The 19644-nt window shown below is 36.6% G+C and overlaps 1 protein-coding gene across 1 annotated transcript; it reads left to right on the top strand.

Moving 5' to 3' along the window:
- Positions 1-5756: 5756 nt before the first annotated feature.
- Positions 5757-9204, top strand: Dynap (dynactin associated protein). Its single transcript, XM_028774189.1, has 3 exons — positions 5757-5813; positions 8120-8200; positions 8869-9204. The coding sequence occupies exons 1-3, from the start codon at positions 5757-5759 to the stop codon at positions 9202-9204; spliced, it is 474 nt and encodes a 157-aa protein (XP_028630022.1).
- The last annotated feature ends 10440 nt before the right edge of the window (positions 9205-19644 follow it).

The raw sequence follows: 19644 nt of genomic DNA on the forward strand, positions 1-19644 counted from the left end.
AAAAGGCAAGTATATTAATAGGAATGTCCTTGTTTTAGAAACCTTTAGCAAAAGGACTCTTGTCATTTCTATAAGCCACAGAGACTCTCACCTGCTGTTATTCTTAAGACAAAGTGGTACCTAGAAATCATCGTTTTGCATTTGTACATTGTCTTCCATGACATGCAAGGTCTTAAAAAACCTAACTTAAAGTTATTACCCTAGAGGCAATATAGGATGTAGATTGGGGTAGAGGAAGGAGGGAAGATGGTTGGAAAGAGTAGTTAATGAATTTATGGTGTTGAAGATGGCAAAGAGAGAAGACGCAGACTGGCAGTGAAGTAAATGACTCTGGAAAACACCCCTGAAAGAAATGCTGCATCCTTTGCTTGATGCTGGTTGAGTTTCAAAGCTATGCTCGAAGGGGACTGGCACATAGAATGAAACATTGTAAAATGGCAAAAGAACAGTGTCCGTAAACAAGAGATAGAGTTAAAGCAAAAATAAGTTTAAACTTCTGATGTTTCACAATCTAGTTAGGAGGTGATAAAGGAAGAAGGATGCTATGTTGAGAGGATTAGCAATGGGCAATAAAGGTCATACCTGTAGAACATGTACAGGGAATACAATGATGAATCTAAGGATATTTTGAGTACACCTAACTCACTTTCCTTCTTCTCTAACCCATGCCGTTTATATGACTAACACACCACCTGCTGTGCTAATCACCCTATGCAATGACTTTCCTCTGGGATCTTATCCTCACTGTATTTCTTTCTTTCTTTTTCTTTTTTTCTTTTCTTTTCTTTTTTTTTTTTTGGTTTTTCGAGACAGGGTCCTGTGTAGTCCTGGCTGTCCTGGAACTCACTCTGTAGACCAGGCTGGCCTCTCTGTATTTCTAAACATCAAAAATTTTCATTTTTATACCAATGCCATGGAAATTTCACTCCTGTGTTGATAATTTATTCTTTCTTTTGGGGGTAGCGGCTTCTATCACACATCTGTTCCCTGCTCCTATCTCTTCTGGTGCTCTTTCTTCATGACCACTTAACCAAGTCTACACACAATTGCCTTTAGCTTCTTCTCTGTTTATTCTCTTTGAGAGCTGTCTGTCTCTGGCACAAAGAAACTAAAAAAGGACTCTCAAGCTGAAAATTTTTTGCTAGAGTTGGAAAATGGCTTCAAATGATTAAATTCCCATTTTTTCCAGAATGAAATAATTCACTGAATGAAATTAACAGTTTCATTTCTCAGAATTGGTGCTATCTTCATGGGACATTTCCTGAGATCCTTGGTTGTTAAGAACTTCTGTGTACGTCTTAAGAAAATATTGATAGCCTTTGAACATCTCATTCTAAGACATGTAACATTATTTGTTATGAAGGAAGTCAAAATTTCTCACCAAGTAGATAGATTTTATACCTTCTAAATGGGAAAATATTTTAAACTTTGAAAGTATGAAATATGAGTAGTGTTTTTGTGTGGTGGGTATTCTTAGTCATGAAGAAAAATGCAGATAGGAAACTATTTGGAATTTTACAACAGGATTGTAATCTATATACTTTGTATCATAAACTTAATCCCATGGAATATGTCAGTGAGAAACATCAGGAAGTAACAGATATTCATAGATGTTTTTAAAATTTATTTATTTATTTTTATCTATTTATCTATTTATTTATTTAAATAGAAAATAGATTCTTCTCTCATATAATACATTGCAAGCATAATACCTCCCTCTCTCTCCCTCTTTCTCTCTCTCTCTCTCTCTCTCTCTCTCTTTCTCTCTCTCTCCACTCCTCTTAGCTCCCCCACCAACCTCCCTCCTCATTCAGATCCACTCCCCTTCTATTTCCTCTGCAGGAAAGAGCAGGCCTCGACCAGACAACAACAAGACAGGGCAAAACAAGACACAAGACATGGTGAAAGCTTTCATATTGAGGCTAGACAGGGCAACCCAATAGGAAGAGAAGACTCAGAGATACCACTTGCTCCCACTGTTAAAAGTCACACTAAACCACCAAGCGAATATCCATAATATACACACAGAGAACCAGGTACAGAGGTCCCTCTCTTCAGAGATGAGGGATCCACTGAAGAGGGGGAGGAAAGACTGTAGGAGTCAAAGAGAACAGAGGTCATCAGGAGATCATGTCCCGCTGAATCAACTAAGCAGGGCTCACATGGGCTCACAGAGACTGTAATAGCAAGCAAGGAACATGCATGAGTTTGTATTATTTATTTTAAAATCACCATCATAACAATATCACTTACAAAAGCAAGCCCATAAGCATACTTGTGATATCTTTATTACTTGTTTCCAAGGCCATGATGATATGGAGTCTATGAAGATAACTTATAGACTATGAACGATAAAAGACGCATTTGAAGGCCAGAATATATTGTCTTGTACGTGCACTGGAGTTTAATACTAGTGGTTCCTGTTCATTATCATAGGTATTAGACACGAGTTTTGATGTTTTTAACATTTTTGTTGCTAATCTTTAGGAATTCCTAGAATACGCCTTAATAATTAAATCATCCTTATTGCTTCCATCACTCATATTCCTGCATAAAGATTTTTCTGTCTGTGTCACTCTGGCCATGATGTTGTAAAATGTTGCTTCCATACTTCATGGAAACAACAGCCTGGGTTGACAGAAGCCTGGGTTGACTAAAGTCTCTGGGTGCTGTAACTAGTCCATAACAGTGATAGCCACGTGACAGGGTGGAGGGTTAAAAACTATCAAGATAGCAGAAATGAGAAATTTGAAGCCTTTGCTGTTAGTGAAACTTTCTGTAGGATGGGTAGAGTTCTCAGATATAAAAATGACAGCTGGTATTTATGTGTGGCAATTCTCTCATCAGCTCTAACTCTCTTAGCTACTCCAAAGTCTCAAATGAGTGGAACACTCATTGTAACTATCATAAACTATATATTTATGGAACTTGCTAAGCCCAATCCAGCAATTTGTCAGTTAGCAATCTCATAGTAGTTAAGTTCTAATAAACTATAAGGTTATATTTGAACCGCTCGGGAAATTCATTTTATATAATAAACGTAGTCCCCACCCTGGAAGAACTAATGTTTTAAATTATAGTTGCTTATGCTTGGCCCCACAGTATGCCTAAACTTGTAATAAAATATCTGTAGGGAGAAAACTGAGTCAAAGGATAAAAATGTAGAGATGCAGATAGTAATTAGAATAATGAAACGGTTGCAGGAAAAGCAAGGTTGAAGGACAGGACCTCTGTCAAAAGTCAAGTGCCCACACTATTTGACACCGATATGGGCTATTACTGTGAAGAATAAATATCAGGGTTCATTCACATGTCAGTCAACTCTCTAACCACCTAATAAATGTGTAAATTCCAGAAGTTCCTAAAACTCATAGTACAAAAATTTGCATGTTCATGGGGTATTAATCAAAGCATTCATATCCTACATGTGGTAAATAGCGTCTAAAATTAAAATTAAAAATATATTGACAAACGAAGTGTGCTAACATAAATATAAAAAGTTGTAATGAAATACATATTTTTTTTGTTAATTGATTTTAGCCGGGCGGTGGTGGCGCACGCCTTTAGTCCCAGCACTTGGGAGGCAGAGGCAGGCGGATTTCTGAGTTTGAGGCCAGCCTGGTCTACAGAGTGAGTTCCAGGACAGCCAGGGCTACACAGAGAAACCCTGTCTCAAAAAAAGAAATCAAATAAATAAATAAATAAATGTTAATTGATTTTGACCATATGCAAGAACACACAATGAGGAAAAGATAGTCTCTTCAGTGCATGGCACTAGGAAAACTGATACTCCAAGCAGATTCACTAAAATTCTACCCTTCTCATAGCAAGTATACATGATCCACCTAAAATCAGGTCAGAGTCATAAAAATGTAAGATCTGAAACTGCAAAAAGTATTGTAAGTGAATGCGAATGTTACACAGCGTCGGCTTGTGCAATTTCTTAGATATGACTCCAAAATAAAAATCAGACGAATGTGGAGAGTCCATCCTTCTGCACAGCAAAGAAACAATCAACAGTGTCAACCCACACACAGAGTGTTTGTAGCATGTGCATTTGACGAACTAATATCAAAACTATACAAGAACCTAGCATTTCATAATAAAACAAATAACCTCACTTAAAAATGGGCAAAGAAAATGTAAGTAGGCATGTCTCAACACAAACCCACATGGTTAACAGGTCAATGAAGAGTTAGTTGTTCAGCATCACGGTTATCAGGAACTAAAAGGAAAACTGTGGTGAGATATCATCTTTAAAATAACTGTTATCTAGAAGGGAAAAGTCAACCAAGGTTGGTGAGAACAGAGAGAAGCGGGAAATATTCATGGTAGGAATGTGAATTAATGTAGTTATTTTGAAAAATGGCATGAAAGATTTTTGAGGATATGAAATAGAAATTCCATATAATCAAGATATTTTATTTCTGGACATTTCACAGAAGCGCAATATACATTTTGAATATAAGCTTTATTCCCCAAACACTATTTTTGGAGTTATTTGGTTTATTCCCTAGCTTCTCCTCAGCATAATCCTTTAGAAACAGGACTCACAGGCCTTTTAAGTCAGTTTTCTTTGTTCTCTGCTACAGTTTGGATCTGCCAGAGGGACTCAGAACATGAACTCTGAAGTTAATTCCAAGCATCACCTCGGTTTTGAATACTGTGTCATGTCCACTTTTCCCTGTGAAACATGGAAAATAATCAAGGGCACAACCTTTCTCTGAGTCTTTCCTGTTCCAAAAGAGTTCTATCAAGAGTGATGGAAAACAGGGAAAAATCACTGTATAATCTAAAGCAAGATACAGTATCCCAAGAAGGTGGTGACATTAGCTTCATGTCATCCTATATTTATAGAATTGAAAGCTTCTAAAATACATTATCTCTAATATTTGCCTTTAGCCAAAATCATTCTAGTGCTATTTTACTCAACCAATTCAACATAGTCAATGATTAGAATAACACAACTGATGTTCTCTACCATCTAAATTTATCTATTTTAAGGATAAAATATAATTATGCTTATTGTTCATTAGCAAAAGTTTTTCTAGTTACATTTGCTCAAAGCTTTAGCAGTGTGTTTAACATAATTCATTTATGTTTCCTTTGGTATTAGAAGACTTTGAAGCTACTTAGTTCTATCTAATTTTGTGGGGTCACAATCTCAAACCTAGAGGAAACTTTGTTCGTTTCAAGTATGTGACCACTGTGACCAAACTGTTTCATGACAAGGAATGCACCCATGGTTACTAATATAAGATTCCTATGTTAAAAATGGAGACAGTTGTATTTACTGTGGAGTGTAAATTTATCTTAATCCCCAAATCTCAGCATGTCTTATCACTGAATCCTTTGAATTTGGTCCACACCCTAATCCTTCGGTTTGCTTAGGTAAAGGATTCCTCAATATGAATAATCGGGGAGTGGCTTTGTGGCTCATTCGGAAGCCTCACAGGATTCCTAAACTGTGAGAAACTGCATGAAATCAACAATGGAGCAAGAGTTTCTATATTCCCAGCATCCTAAAGCCTTATAAGAGACGATTTCCTTCTTGGTACTTTAAAAGGCAGCCAGTGTCTCTACTTTTCTTTATCCTTTAGACCTCTTCCAAGGGGATAAATAGCTATAAGTTTAGAGAATTCACATCGACTAAAGGCACAATTATTAACCTAACAGAGGTTCAGAGTTTCTTCATTCTAATCCACAGAGTTGGCACATAACTTCTTGGACTTGCAACTGAGACCATCTGCCCCAGAATGGTTAGAAAGCAGCAGCAATATACTATGAATGTTGAGCAAAATGTGGGAGAGCAGGTGAGTACTATAGACAACTTTTAATACCTCTCATGTCTAATATTCTTGATTTCAGCATGTAACCATGAAGGGACGTTTAAACTTTATTATTGCAGAAGGAATCCGGTTGTCATTATCATAGATGTGTTAGTTAGTATGTCAGACTACGTTTTTATATATTCTTGAATATCTGAGAATTAGCCTTGATGCATGGACGTTAGTATATATATCAAAACATATCATGAGATATCTGCAGGGAAAACAAAACAAAAACAACTTGGTTAGATGATTTGAAGAGTTATCTTAACAGCAAATATTGTAGTGTATTTTATTTTTACATAGACTAATCCATTGGAAGCACTTATTGTCTATTTTTCCACAGAAATGTGTCTATTTAGAATCAAGATAACAACTATAGAAAGTACCTCATGGCAGAGAGAACTTTGTTGATAATGCATTACTCTGTTGGTGCAAATCAGGCTTTTCTCAGACTCATGAAAACATATTTGAGTGATCTCAGGCTCATTTCATACTCAAACTTAATGCCTTGAATTCACAAATAAGAAAACGTAATGTTGATGGGTGCAGGTAGCTATTCAGAGTCAGAAACTGAATTTTTCTCTCATATTCTCCTTTATAAAAAATAAGCTACTTTTCAGTTCAACATCTATGTTCATGACATAAGAAAGTGTTTTTTTTTCAACTAGAATTTGTATACAAACTAACAGCAATGTTAGAGCTTCCTAGAATATTGTCTTATTCCTTTAAGTGGAACATGAGAGCAGTTTAGTTTTTTAAAACTAGACTACCATACATGTAATTAATACTTTTCCTGGAATTTCAAGAGTACTGTACATCATTGCTTTAACCGCATATGTTCAGCAGTTTGGTTATGACCCAATGCCACAGAATGTGATTTATGGTGCTTGCTCACAATAAAGAAAATATTGATTCAATTCAATCCATTATGTAATATATTTAATTATGCCAAGAAAACAATTAAACAAAATTCCCTGATGACAAAAACAAACAGAGAAAGAAAGGAAGAGAGAGAAAGAAAGAAAGAAAGAAAGAAAGAAAGAAAGAAAAGAAACAGAAAAAGAAAAAGAAAAAGGAAAAGAAAAAAAGAAAAAAAAAGAAAAAACCCAATGAAACAAAGGAGGGATTCAAATCCACTGTGTACCATTTTTTCACTATTCTGACAGATGAACCCGCTTGTGCTACTTAAACATCAGACAGAGGAGCCTTGTTTTGAACAATTATGTGGGACTTATCTTGTGAACCTTAGGAAATCGTTAAAAACCTAACATACCCAGAATCTTACCTAGAGAAAGTCAGTGGTGTTCCCTCTTCAAATTTAACTTAATCTAATCCTTCTAGTTTGTTATTTTATCACATGAAATTATTATCAAACAACCAAAGCACTTCTTCTAAAAATTACAATTATATTGATCATATATCAATTAACTCATGTCTCATATTACTAATAATTCAGGGAACTGATAGGTTATACGCTTACTGAAACTTTTTGTAAGAAGATGCTTATTGAAGTTGCCTCTTGCTCCTCATTAAAGCTTATAGTTTTCTATGTGTGAATTCTATTGCAGTTTATGTATTTTGGCAACTTATATACTTCATTACTACTCGGACACACATGTGCCCATCATGAGAAAGCAATGGCTTTCTCATGTATATTTCCTTATATATTTCCTTATATATATTCATTATATATTCATGTATATCTCCTTATATAACTAATAAACTGTGAGTTGTTATTTGATTATATGATTGATTGTTCAAGATTCTGCCAGTTTAAACTATCCTGCAAATGTTGACAATTTTGTCTTTACTTTGTCTGCTATCTATATGTACTGAGAAGAACTTTTAGGAAAACATTATCCACTTCTCTTTCCTTTAATGGGACCGTCCTCATGCCTTCCTGTTAAACATCATCTTGAAGTAAACAGTTCCTTTCACATTTAGGAATTATCCCATTGATTTTAACTCATGCAGTCATTTTGCTTGACCCCCTTTTGTCAAGACTGGCTCTTTATATTTGTTCAATGGTACCAAGGAAGCTATTGATATGATCAACTTATTTTCTTTCTTCAATCATTTGATGTGAACTATAAACAATATACCTGTGTCATCACTAAGCACATATCATTATACTCATAGAATTTACCTAATTCTTCCTTTGTACCATGTTACTTTCACATTATTTTGCGTTTGTTTTATGTGCTATGTTCCCAGATCACATAAACTTTCCTCATTCTTCAAGTTTAAGACTTGCTTTTTAAATTGACTTTCTGTCTTTTTCTGTACAGTTATTAAGGAATCCATACTGTTCATCTGAAGGAACGCACTGCAGATGTAGATCACACCACGTGATATGTGAACTGCATCGGGTAAGGTCTGAGGGAGGTAGTTAGGACATCTATTGTTTCTTAGAATAATTTGAAATAAGAGAGTAAAGTCCTTTTCCGGCACTTCTATGAGGTTCCTAAGACACCATAAGGTCTCCCACAAAAGAATAGCACTAGATTGTGTGTCTTTAATATTACAAAGATTAAAGCTGACTTACTCTCTCTGTATATTTCAGTGAGATCCTTGCATTTATGCTTGATGTGGAAAATATATTTAATAATTTTAATTACGTGTTAATACATAAATGTGAAAATTTAGATAGAATGAACAATGAACAAAAAATAAACAAAAATGTCCCTGCAATGTTCCACCTTCCAAATACAACTATCTAAATGTCCTTCACTTTTATACTTGCCACTATTAACTAGAAAAATTATCTACTTTGAGACATTTGGACCTGATAATATTATGATGATTTCTAAGGCAATCTATTTAATAGGAAAACATTACTTTAATATAAAAGGGATCACCGAGGGATTTTGTTGTCCTTACAGAATTATATGTTATGTTGTGTGTGTATGTAAGGGAAGACATTTGTTTATCCCTAACAGCCTTTAAGAATAATGAAATACATTCATCTTTTAATTGAAATCTGTTACCTGTTACCATTTGCGTTTGCAGAAATAATCACTCTTGTAATGCTTTTCAGGTTACGAAAAACTCGTGTTCCCTCTGGAAAATATTCCTAATATGTCTGTTGGCTTGTCTAGTAGCCACAGCCATTACAGCTCTGGCCTTTTACTTTGGCCATTTTGGCAACCCCACCAATACCACCATCGTCATTCATACAGATGGAAGGTCCTGCCAAGATCCCTGCACCTCTCCCTCTACGGCATCTCCTACCACAATCCCTTCACCTGGACCTGGGACCTCTCCATTTCCTGATGATACAACCACACCAGCCTTGCCTACCACCACACCCACATTTACTACAACGACGCCTAGTACCACCACAGAACATGAAGCTGACATTGAATATCCCTAGCGTGAACTCTCTCAGTCCTCAAGCCAGATCACTATTCTCACAGAAGCACATGGCTTTGTTAGATCTAGTTCTCTACTAATCTATGCTGTTTTCCATGTGGTGATAGTCTTGCACTGACTATTTAATATCTGAGAAAGATAGAGGTTCAGCAACTATTGCCACCTTCTGGAAATTCTCTCATTCTGAGACATTTTCCCTGTCAGGTGACAATGAAAAGGGACTAAGGCTAGGACAAAGCCAACTAAGATAATCATGATACTGCTTATGAATTCTAATTTTCCAACTTCTCTCCTTAAGAGAGTTGGGTGTGGTAAAGGAGCATCTTGGAGGGGACAAGAGATAGCCACTTGCTATCCAGGGATGGTAACATGGTGTAGAGTACATGTATTGTTAGGCACTGTGAAGGACAGAGGCACTATCTGTCTAACCTGTGGCACTGAGTCTTAGCTTTTTGAGGTGTCTTCTGCCTGACTTTTTGTTGTTCTAGTTCCCTCTTTGCAAGTTTCAATAAACCTAATCTTGCATGCCACCTCCGAATCTTACATTTGACTTCTCAACAAGCTAGCCCACTGTCTTTGCACAGCTCGGCTATGAATGATACACCCATTAGGTTAAGTGGTTAGAGAAGCAAAATTCCAATAGAATCTGAACAATTCATGTAGGATAATACAAACAGTGTTTTGTTACCTATTTTGTACTATCAACCTTCTGGGAATTATTTCTATTAATTTCTGATAGTTTTATATGAAGAATTTTGAAGATATTTGCCTTTCCCTTACTCCCCCCAGAACTACTTTTTCATGCTTCCATCCGTCCCAAGCAACTTGGAGGTTATTTTTTTTTCACTTGTTTTTCTTCTTTGCTTGTGGGTGGGGATTGCCCTGGAATATGATAGTCTGCTAGGGTCAAATCTTTAAGTCTTGGGAATGGGACTTGCTCTGGAATATGGTAGTCTATGAGGGTCACATCATTAAGGAAAGTTGACTCTCCATCTCTCAGAAACTATCAAATGTCAATAACTCCTCAATTCATGATAGCATTTCTTATCCACCTTCTTTCCGCTATGCTGGATTTTTACATTTTTGTTTCAATTTTTTTGATCTGGCTAGAGTTTATGCAGATCTTATGCATGTCTACAACTACTATACAGTCTTTTGTGCAACTCTTCCATTGAGTATGGGAAACACTGTTTCTTTGCAGATACCAGTCACTTCTGCCTCTTAGAATGGCACTTCTTCAAAGATACCTAAGCCATGGGCAGAGGGTTGTGATATAAATGTCCCATTTAGCACTGAGAGCAAATGTCCCTTTTAGCATAGAGAGCACTCTATAATCTTTGACCAGTTGAAGGGTATGTCTGTGTTAATTGACATGCATTGCAAGGTGAAGCTTTTCTGATGAATGTTAAGAGATATACTAACATATGCATACAAAGATAAGACTTTAGGAGGCAATTTATTACTATTGTTTAGCTCTGGTCTATTATTTAGACCAGAGCCTCTGGCCTAGGAAGTCATGAGTTTTGGGCCCAGTTAATTGTACCAGGCATGATTTCTATATTATGGAGCAAGATTTAGATCTAATCAGAGAATAGTTGTCGACACCCATACATTTGTGTTACTCTTTTATAGGTGGGCAAATGTTGGCAGGCCAGTTGTTCTTGATTGCAGGGTTTCTAAATGAGATTGAGGAGTATTATTTTTCTTCTTTAACAGCATGCACAGCAGCTTACAGCACCATGAGTACTAGCCAGTAGGGATATACTGCAATGAGCATTCCAAGAGGAAAGAGGGATGCTGTTGGATCCGGCTCAATGTAGGCTTCTGCTTGTTAGTTCTTTAACCACTATGTACCATCTCGCCAGTGAGATGTCTTCCTAATCACTTGTATTTAACTGATTTTTGTTTGGTTTGCATTTCCATGCCAATATTGAAAGAAGTGAGATGTTCATTAAAGTGATTTTTAAAAATTAATAAATACTTATTAACTTATATAGAAAAGATCTTTGTATTGAGGAATTTAAAGAGAAAACAAACTGGCAACTGGTAAGAAATAAACAATGAATGTTTCAGTCAAAGATTGAATGTAGGACAAAGGTGAATGCCTGGATTAAAACAGTAGCTGAGAATACAAGGGATAAAATAAAATTAAAAGCAAAGGCACACCAGGGAAGACTTCCGATGAAGACAAGGTATATGTTTACATGCACTCACACCACACTTTCTCATGATCACTCCCGATGTTATTCTCAAATTATATATGTTGTTGATTTCTACAGCTATTTTATTTATGTAAGAATTTAAAAAATGCAAGGGAAAATTATTCACACCATTTCCTTAAGAATAAAATTTAGTTCTATTATACAATGATATAAGAAAGTTTAATCTTTCTAGATTTGAGTTTTCTTCCTTGCTTTGTGATATGAGTAAAGACAGATTTAGGCTTTAAATACATTGCCAGTAAAGGATAATACAAAATGTTCTGTATTCCCCAAGCCATTTTGAGCAATGGGAATCTGTGAGGAGACTAACAATGATCCAGGATGCAACAATATGGAAGGAAGCTCACCTTATTCAGGTTGAACATCCCAGCATCATGGCTGGAAGATCAACTTCTGGGGTTAAGCATTTGTCCTGTTTCAGGTTATTGGAGATGATCAGGTTTCTGTTCTTAATAAGAAAAGAGAGATTGGAATGGTTTCTTAGAGTTTTCTTTTGATTTAGGCTTTAATGATTGAATAAATTATTCAATAGTCCACAGAGTTGTGGGAGCTATCTTCAAGTGTTAAAGTATCTAACCTAACACCATTTAAAAAGTGATACTACAATGTTGAGTGAGGTGTGCACATTCAGCAGGTAAGCTTGGCTACAATTTTATCTAAAGCTTACCTAGTTCTAATGATCAACCCAACAAATACTAAAACCATCATACTTTCCTATCATAGGTTCTGGTATTTATTTCACTAACAATTATTCACGGAAGTGGCATTGAGGGATTTTAAATTATTCACATAAATGATTGTTATCTTAAACATCTGGCAAAAGCTTTTATCAGTTTTTCTGTTTATGTTTATCTTGTGTGAGTTTTCTTTCTCACATTGCTTTTGTACAAATCAGAGCAAATGGATTTCAATTGTCCTTGAGAAATCTCACAATAGAAAACAAACTAAAGAAGCTCGTGATGTAAGAACAGAAAAAAGCTTAAGTAGTTGGTAAAGTATGGCGAGTTATTCGTGTGAGTATACATCTCCTCTGAAGTTTAGGACTTTTTTTTTTATCAGAACATCGTGTGCACATGTTCTGGGACATCGGGTATATCTGTCCCTAGATTTGCTTCTGACCTAGAAGGAGGCCATGAATGCTCTTATAAATGGAGTAAGAAAGTCCAAGTTATTGCTTCCTGCTAACTGCCTTAAAGATAATTCTATTAGTCTGTAATGTTAAGTTTATTGCTATTGACAAATTACCTGAATAAAGGAAGTCACACACTTCAAAATGCAAATCCTCCCAAAATTTGTTTATAGCAATTCTATCATTTTCCATTTCTGGAAATTAGTCATATGAATATATCTGTGTAGCCTAAAAGGGCTAGGAAGATGGATGGATGTCTCCATCTAACATATGAGTTGTATTTTATGAAGAAAATAAGGATGATGAATATTGGGGACAACCAAGAGTCTGACACAGTAATTAGATTAAAACATTAAAAGGGCATGTATAAGTGTTTTTCTCTCTGTTTTTAATCTCTTTGCAAACCTCAGGGTTTTTTTTTTTAAATAAATTTTGAATAAACATCTGACAGTTAAAAAATTATAAGGAATTCTAATAATACTGAGTCATACACAATGCAGTGATGAGCTGGCCTTAGGTGGCAACCTCACTGGATAAGGATTCATGTCTCCAGGAGGCCCACCTTTACTGGGGAACAACAGCAGCCCCTCCCAAAAGGAGTGGCTCATGCTTTCTACCTCTGTATAACCCCAAAGAGCCCAGCCCTGTACTGGCAGGAAGAACAAAGCACCTGTGTTGTTCAGATGAATGCACACTGACAATATCTATCACGGAGACATCATGCAGCTAGAAGTGCCTTAGGAATCATCCAATCCAGGACAGGAAGGGAGTGGAGCTAAAACAGTCTTTGGAGGGATGTGGGGCTTACAGGCACAGTGCAAAGCATTTAATCCCTTTACCTCATGGATTTCATTGGCACATTGGTGCCTAAAGCTAAGATTAGAATCCAAACTACGGGGCTCTGCTCTAGTGTGAAACATTTTGACTTAGATTTGACTGTTTCCTTGTATGTGAATGGATTCAAGTCACTCCTCAATAGCTTCTACTTATCTTAGGCAATATTTGGAAAAATATTAGTGGAAATTGGAAGAATAAATGAAAGAAGTAAAATGAGGCTTGACACTTTTCTCTTGATATTTTCTCTACTGTGTCTAAATTCTTCAGTGTCAGGAACTATGTGACCTTTGGAACTGCAAACCATCTTTCTTCACCTACATTTTTTCATCTAGAGAGAGTGGATAAAACAGTATCTATCTCGTAGGTTTACTGTGAGTATAAGAGAACTAATACGTGTGAGACACATAGAATAGTAGTCTGCCACATGATAGACATGAAGTAGATGTTAACCATGCTGTCAATCATTTTGAGATAATGGTGAAATCATTAAGTCATGGTTGGGTTTTTCATTGTCACGTGGTCCAGTTGTTGGCATTTCTCCTCATTCAAATAGAGGTCTATAAATAATGAGAGAATTTCAAGTGATTATGCTATCCAGTTAAGAAAACGATTGTGAGACAATGAAAATGTCTGAGGAAGTATTACTCATGGTTTGCTCAAAACTTCACACAGGTTAGACGGGGTGGGATATAAAGTAAAATGTATACAAAAATACATTGGAAAAGATCTGAGGTGAAGTTTGGATATAATATTGAAGGATTTACCTCCAGTCACACAAGAATGACACAGAATATGTTGTCAAATGCCTAAGCCATAGCAAGATATTTGCATTAATGCTTCTCATAAAACAACAGAGTAATTTATAAAGTTAGTAAGATTTTTTACTATGAGGATCATTTTAACTCATAGTATCAAGATTTTTTAAACATAAATGAGGTAAGTTCTTATGTCTTAATTTTTGTAGCGCTTGGAATTCTTATGAATCTTTCCCCCAAGAACATCTTAATAACCCATGTGTAGTTAACTGATGGATTTCAACAAGTGGGTTCCAGTGTCCTGGTCTGCAGCCTGGACAAGGGTAAGGGATGAGCTCAGATACTTCATCCAGTCTTCCTTTTCTCTGATCCAAGTGTTCTTTTGTTTTTTTTGTTCTTTTTTTCTAAACTGAAAATAGATTGATTTCATGAAAATATACTCTGTTGACAATTTCCTCTTTTCTGTCTCCTCCCAGATCCTTCCCATCTCCCTATCCACCCATCCACAAAAATCCACACCCCACCGGAGTGTTCTTAAGCCAAGACTTCTTGTAAGAAATGGAAGCATCTTACAAAAGTAATAGCTTTCTTCCTAGAACACCACAATCTGTGACTCTTATACTGGGCATAAAACACGAAAAGAGATTTGTAGTCTTTCTTTTCTACCTCTTAGTAGCATGGCTCTCCGTGTGTATGTTGGGGAGGGAGGAAGTGGGGTGCATATTTTAACCTTCCTAGTCATCAGCATCTTTGTACACTTGAGGCACTGAGTTTATTTCTAAAGTTGCTGTGAAGGTAATGGACTATCACAGGGATAGGGCACTCTGCAGCTAGGACGATCATCCCTAGGAAAGCTGGAATTACTATTATTTACTCTCTTTATGAGTTAGAAGAAGCATCTGGAATTGGTGACAGTATACTTTTGCTATACAAGAGGGACACTTTGTTGACTGTGATTAGAAACATGAATTTGAGGGACAAAGAAAATAGAATATCCATGCAAGTTCCATGTATTAATTGTGATCTCCTCAAGGTCCAATTCAGATTGCCATTTGTTAAAGAGGAATAATGGTAGCATATAGCTTACAAAGTAGTAAGGACTAAAGTCTAAAGAGTTGTAATACGGTTATGAAGATTACATGGTTTAATAGTTTTCTGTAGAATAATTATGTCATCCACTAAGAGATTTACTATCTGTCAGCCATTGTTAAATCCATTTTCATTTGAAGGACCTGGCTCACTAATAGTTTGTCTCAGGGTTCCTCCAAAGTAAAATGTGTTTGAGAGATGATGGCTGTTTCCATTGATGCGTTCTTCTAAAATCTCTTTTCTGCTTTGATTCTCCCTGCTGGGGGAGCAGGGATTTCAGTAAACCACATTTCTCTTCTTGCAGTGTATCTCCAGGGACAATATTAATTTCTCTGAATTATGGTTACCTCCCAATCGCCTACATCAAGGTGGCATCTCCTGAGAACACTTTGAGCTTGGCTTCAGGAACAGATTGGGGTCAGCCCAATGCATTTTCATTTTAGAGTGTCCTTCAGTGTTTTAGGCCCAAGCAGTCATCTAAGAATGAGAAGTTTAGGGTTTTGATTTCTAGTGGAGTGTTAAGTTCACCATTTTCTTACTTAGTCTGCGTCCCTTCTGCCTCTTTTATGAGAGGGTGATTTATGTATGTGTGTATGTATGTATGTATGCATGTATGTATGTATGTATGTATGTATGTATGTATATTTACTTATCTATCACCCCTTAGACTGAATTGTGACTCAGACTCTTCACGGCTACTGTGCATTGCTCACACCCCATATTGATTTCATTCTCCCATGACTCCTAAATAGGTCAGTCTTGCTTCGCATAAGGTGGAGTGTCTAGTTATTCTAAGCTTGTCATCTATAGGCAAGCTATTAATCCTTACTTTATTCCTCACGGTAAGTAGAATACTCAGAGAATAGTCTTCTAAGCCACCATGAATTACAGGAGATTAGTAGTCTCAAAAACGACTATGGAATATGAGGAATAGAAATTGTCACTGACGGGAAAGCAGTAAGGCTCTGCAGAATGGGGTAGTCACCTGTATTACACATTGCTGGAATTCCCAAGAAGTTTCCATGGCAGTAAAACTGCAAAGGAATAAAGTGATGATTAAATTAGGAGACCTTATTTCCTACATTGTTCCAGTTGGCAAGGCTTGGGCAATCGTCAGTGATGACTGGAGCACAGCCACGCCTAGCATAGATGCATGTGAGAATAATATCTCTAGTAGGCAGCAGTCGTAGAACACTGGTGTCTTGCTCTGCCACTCTTCACCATTTGCAAGAAGGCTCATCTGCTACACAGCAGAATGTGGTGCATCACTCGACTTCTATGAAAACCAGTGAACTATGATGAGGCACCAACCATTCCCCAAAGATTGTGCTTTTTCAAATATTATTATCTAAATTATACACATTTATGTGGCATGATTTGATAACTCTGTTCATAAATCCCACAGAGAGGGTTGGGTAGTGAGTATTTCTACCTCCTCAAAATTTTTTTCTTGTTGCTTTTTTCAAGACAGTGTCATTCTACAATCTGGGCTGGCTTCAGATTCACTATATGGCCCTTATTGGCCTTGAACTCATAGCAACCCTCTTGCCTCTGCCAAGATTACAAGGGAGTCATCACAACCAACTCTAAACATTAGAACTTTTTTTTAAAATTTTTAAAATTTAAGTTATTTTTGGAATAGCAACACCCTTTGTAGTCCAAGGTTGGCCTTGAACTCACAATTTTCTTTTCTCTGCCTTCTAAGTGCTGATATTGCAGGGACAGTCCACCACAGCTGCTGTCAAATACTTATTGATATTTAATAAATGTACATGTGTAGGAGGCATGTAATTTAATACCTGCACACAGTGCACAATGGCCAAGTCAAGGCAATTAAAATGTCTTACATTTTAGGAAAATAAATGTAGCATGTTCTCATGAGGATGCTATGAAAATAATTGATCTGAATATAGAACAGTAAGTACTAGAGGCTGGAAATGATGAAAGGAGGAAAGAAGGGGGGAAGGACAGTGGGAAGTAGGTGGCCAATCACAGTTGCATAGAAACAATGAGTTCTAGTGCTCAACAGTATAAAGGGATGGTTCAAATTCACAATACTTTATGTATGTCTTATGAACTAGAGGAAATGTATTTTGAGACTGTTGCTTTCCTATTTTGGTTTGAAATCTCTGATCACATATTTTCAATGTTAAGGGGAGTGAAAAAATGAAAGAACATTTTAAACTGTCTCTCCTCAAGTAACCATTATTGTAATGAAAAACAAAAGGGCCCAATCTGTGAGGGATCAGAGTTGTGCCACCTATGGATTTATAGCTTTTCTTTTCTGGGAAAGCTTGGAAAAAGCCTTATGGAAGGGGCAATAGTGGATGTGGGTCTTAAGATTGTTTAGAAACTTGCTTGATCTTTTAAATTCATCTTTCTGATATAGGTCAAACATGCTTATTATGCAAAGAAAATTGAACAATTCAAAGGAGTATACTGATGCAGAAAATATTAGCTGATTTTATTAGTACCAGAAACAACCACTAATGATACTTTCCTTTGTTTAAAAAGTCACATTGATGAAGATGATTTTCAGTGTTCATAGCCTTTTATATAGTCTGTCCTCTCTTAAAACGTGTAATGAATAATTAAGGATCCAGATAGACTTGGGTGAAAAGCTATTCATAATAGCACATTTGCAAGAAAGCTCATCAGCTACACTGTCGAGATAGAGTAGCACATTTGTGGAAGGCAGAAGCACTCCAATGGGTCCCAACAAAGAGAAGTTTAAGAATGGCAAGACCAAGTTGCTGAGATGACTCCGCAATTACAGAGCATGTACAGAACCTGTTCAGTTCCAGCACTCACACTGGACAGTTTACAGCCGTCTGTAGCTCCGTCTCCAGGAGATCAGATGCTCTCTTTTTTTTCTAGCATCTTTTAAAAATATACATATATGAAAGAAATTTATGGATGTACCATCTGATGGGAGAGACAGTGCCTTTGCTAGACATCGTATTATACCAAATGATGCTTCCAGTGCTAGGGATGGGGTTGCATCTCTTTGATTCATTGACCAAATGTATCCCATTTACTACCCTCAACCCAATCATATGGCCAAGCATACTGGTTACTCTCAATAACCTGGTGGTAAGTCCTTGTTTCTAAAAGCACAATTTACCTACATCTTTGAAAATGGACCCAAATAGAGACTTCACCTGTACTTAAAAGCATTCATGGTGCTAGAAGATACTTTAAGTGCTATCTACCACAGGAGAAGATAATCATCATTATCGCTCAACTACAAACTTTACTACTTATAGCAGTGACATGCCTGTTGATGCAAAAGTAGCATGACTATTACAGAAGTAACTCATAATTTTTTAAAAATTGAATTTAAGTGTGGAAGCCATAATTAACAGTACTAAAGTGGCCAAGAACAAGGGACTAGATAAGTCTTGGGCCCTAGGAGATAACGTATGACTATTAGTTTATTAAAAGAATAAACCAATAAAATGAATACTACTAGTGTATTGTTTATTATACCCACAGATCAGAGAATTGCTCAGCTCCCATTAGAAAAGCTTATTCTTGCTTGGGAATTAACACAGAGACCTACTAGGCAATGTTCAGAGAGTGAGAGACTTTGGTGCACTTGGACCTAAATGGAACGTCTTCATCAAAGTCCTCTCCTCAAGGTTCAGGACCCTATGCAGTAAAGAAGACGGAAAGAATATAAGCCAGAGATGGTAGCTGGCTGATTTCAAGCAAGGAGTGTCATCCAGATACAATAGAACTGATATACATATAAACTCACAGAGACTGTGACAGCACCTACAGTCATGCACAGATTTAAGCCAGACAAAACCCCTAGCACTGAGAATGAAAGTTAGACACAAATTCTCACTCCTAACCAAGAAGATACTGACAATTGAAACCTAGTGGAAAATGAAAAATCAGTGTTTTCTAATGGAGTGTCACTGGTTATACCAACCACACGTCAGGGTAGGCTCTACGCCTAAAGTAACTGGTCAGCACAAAATAGATTCTGTTTGTATGTGTGTGTGCACATGTGAGCTGTTTGTTTTATTTTGGTCATTTTTGTCTCATTGTTGCTTTTAGTTTGTTTTGTTTTAAAGAAAAAGAGAACTTGAAGTTGTATGGGTAGGAAGGTACGGAGGATCTGGGGCGAGTTTAAGGAAGGGAAAGAACATGATCAAAGTATATCGTATGAAACATTTAAATAAAAATAAATTAAATTAGAAGATAAAACAACAAACTTTTGCCCCTAAGGCTAAGGTTTTGTACCAGGGGTTAGGGTGGAAAGGTTGAAAGAGCCAGAGGAACAGGAAGTTTCCGGTGAGATTGTGTCTTCCATGTACACATCCATGAAGTCTCATCAGCATGAATGCCTAAACAACACCTGAACAATGACATTACCAATAGACAGGCTAACATGAAATGGA

The sequence above is a fragment of the Grammomys surdaster genome, unplaced genomic scaffold, assembly GCF_004785775.1.
Source record: "Grammomys surdaster isolate TR1022 unplaced genomic scaffold, NIH_TR_1.0 239, whole genome shotgun sequence".
Classification (NCBI taxonomy): Eukaryota; Metazoa; Chordata; class Mammalia; order Rodentia; family Muridae; genus Grammomys; species Grammomys surdaster.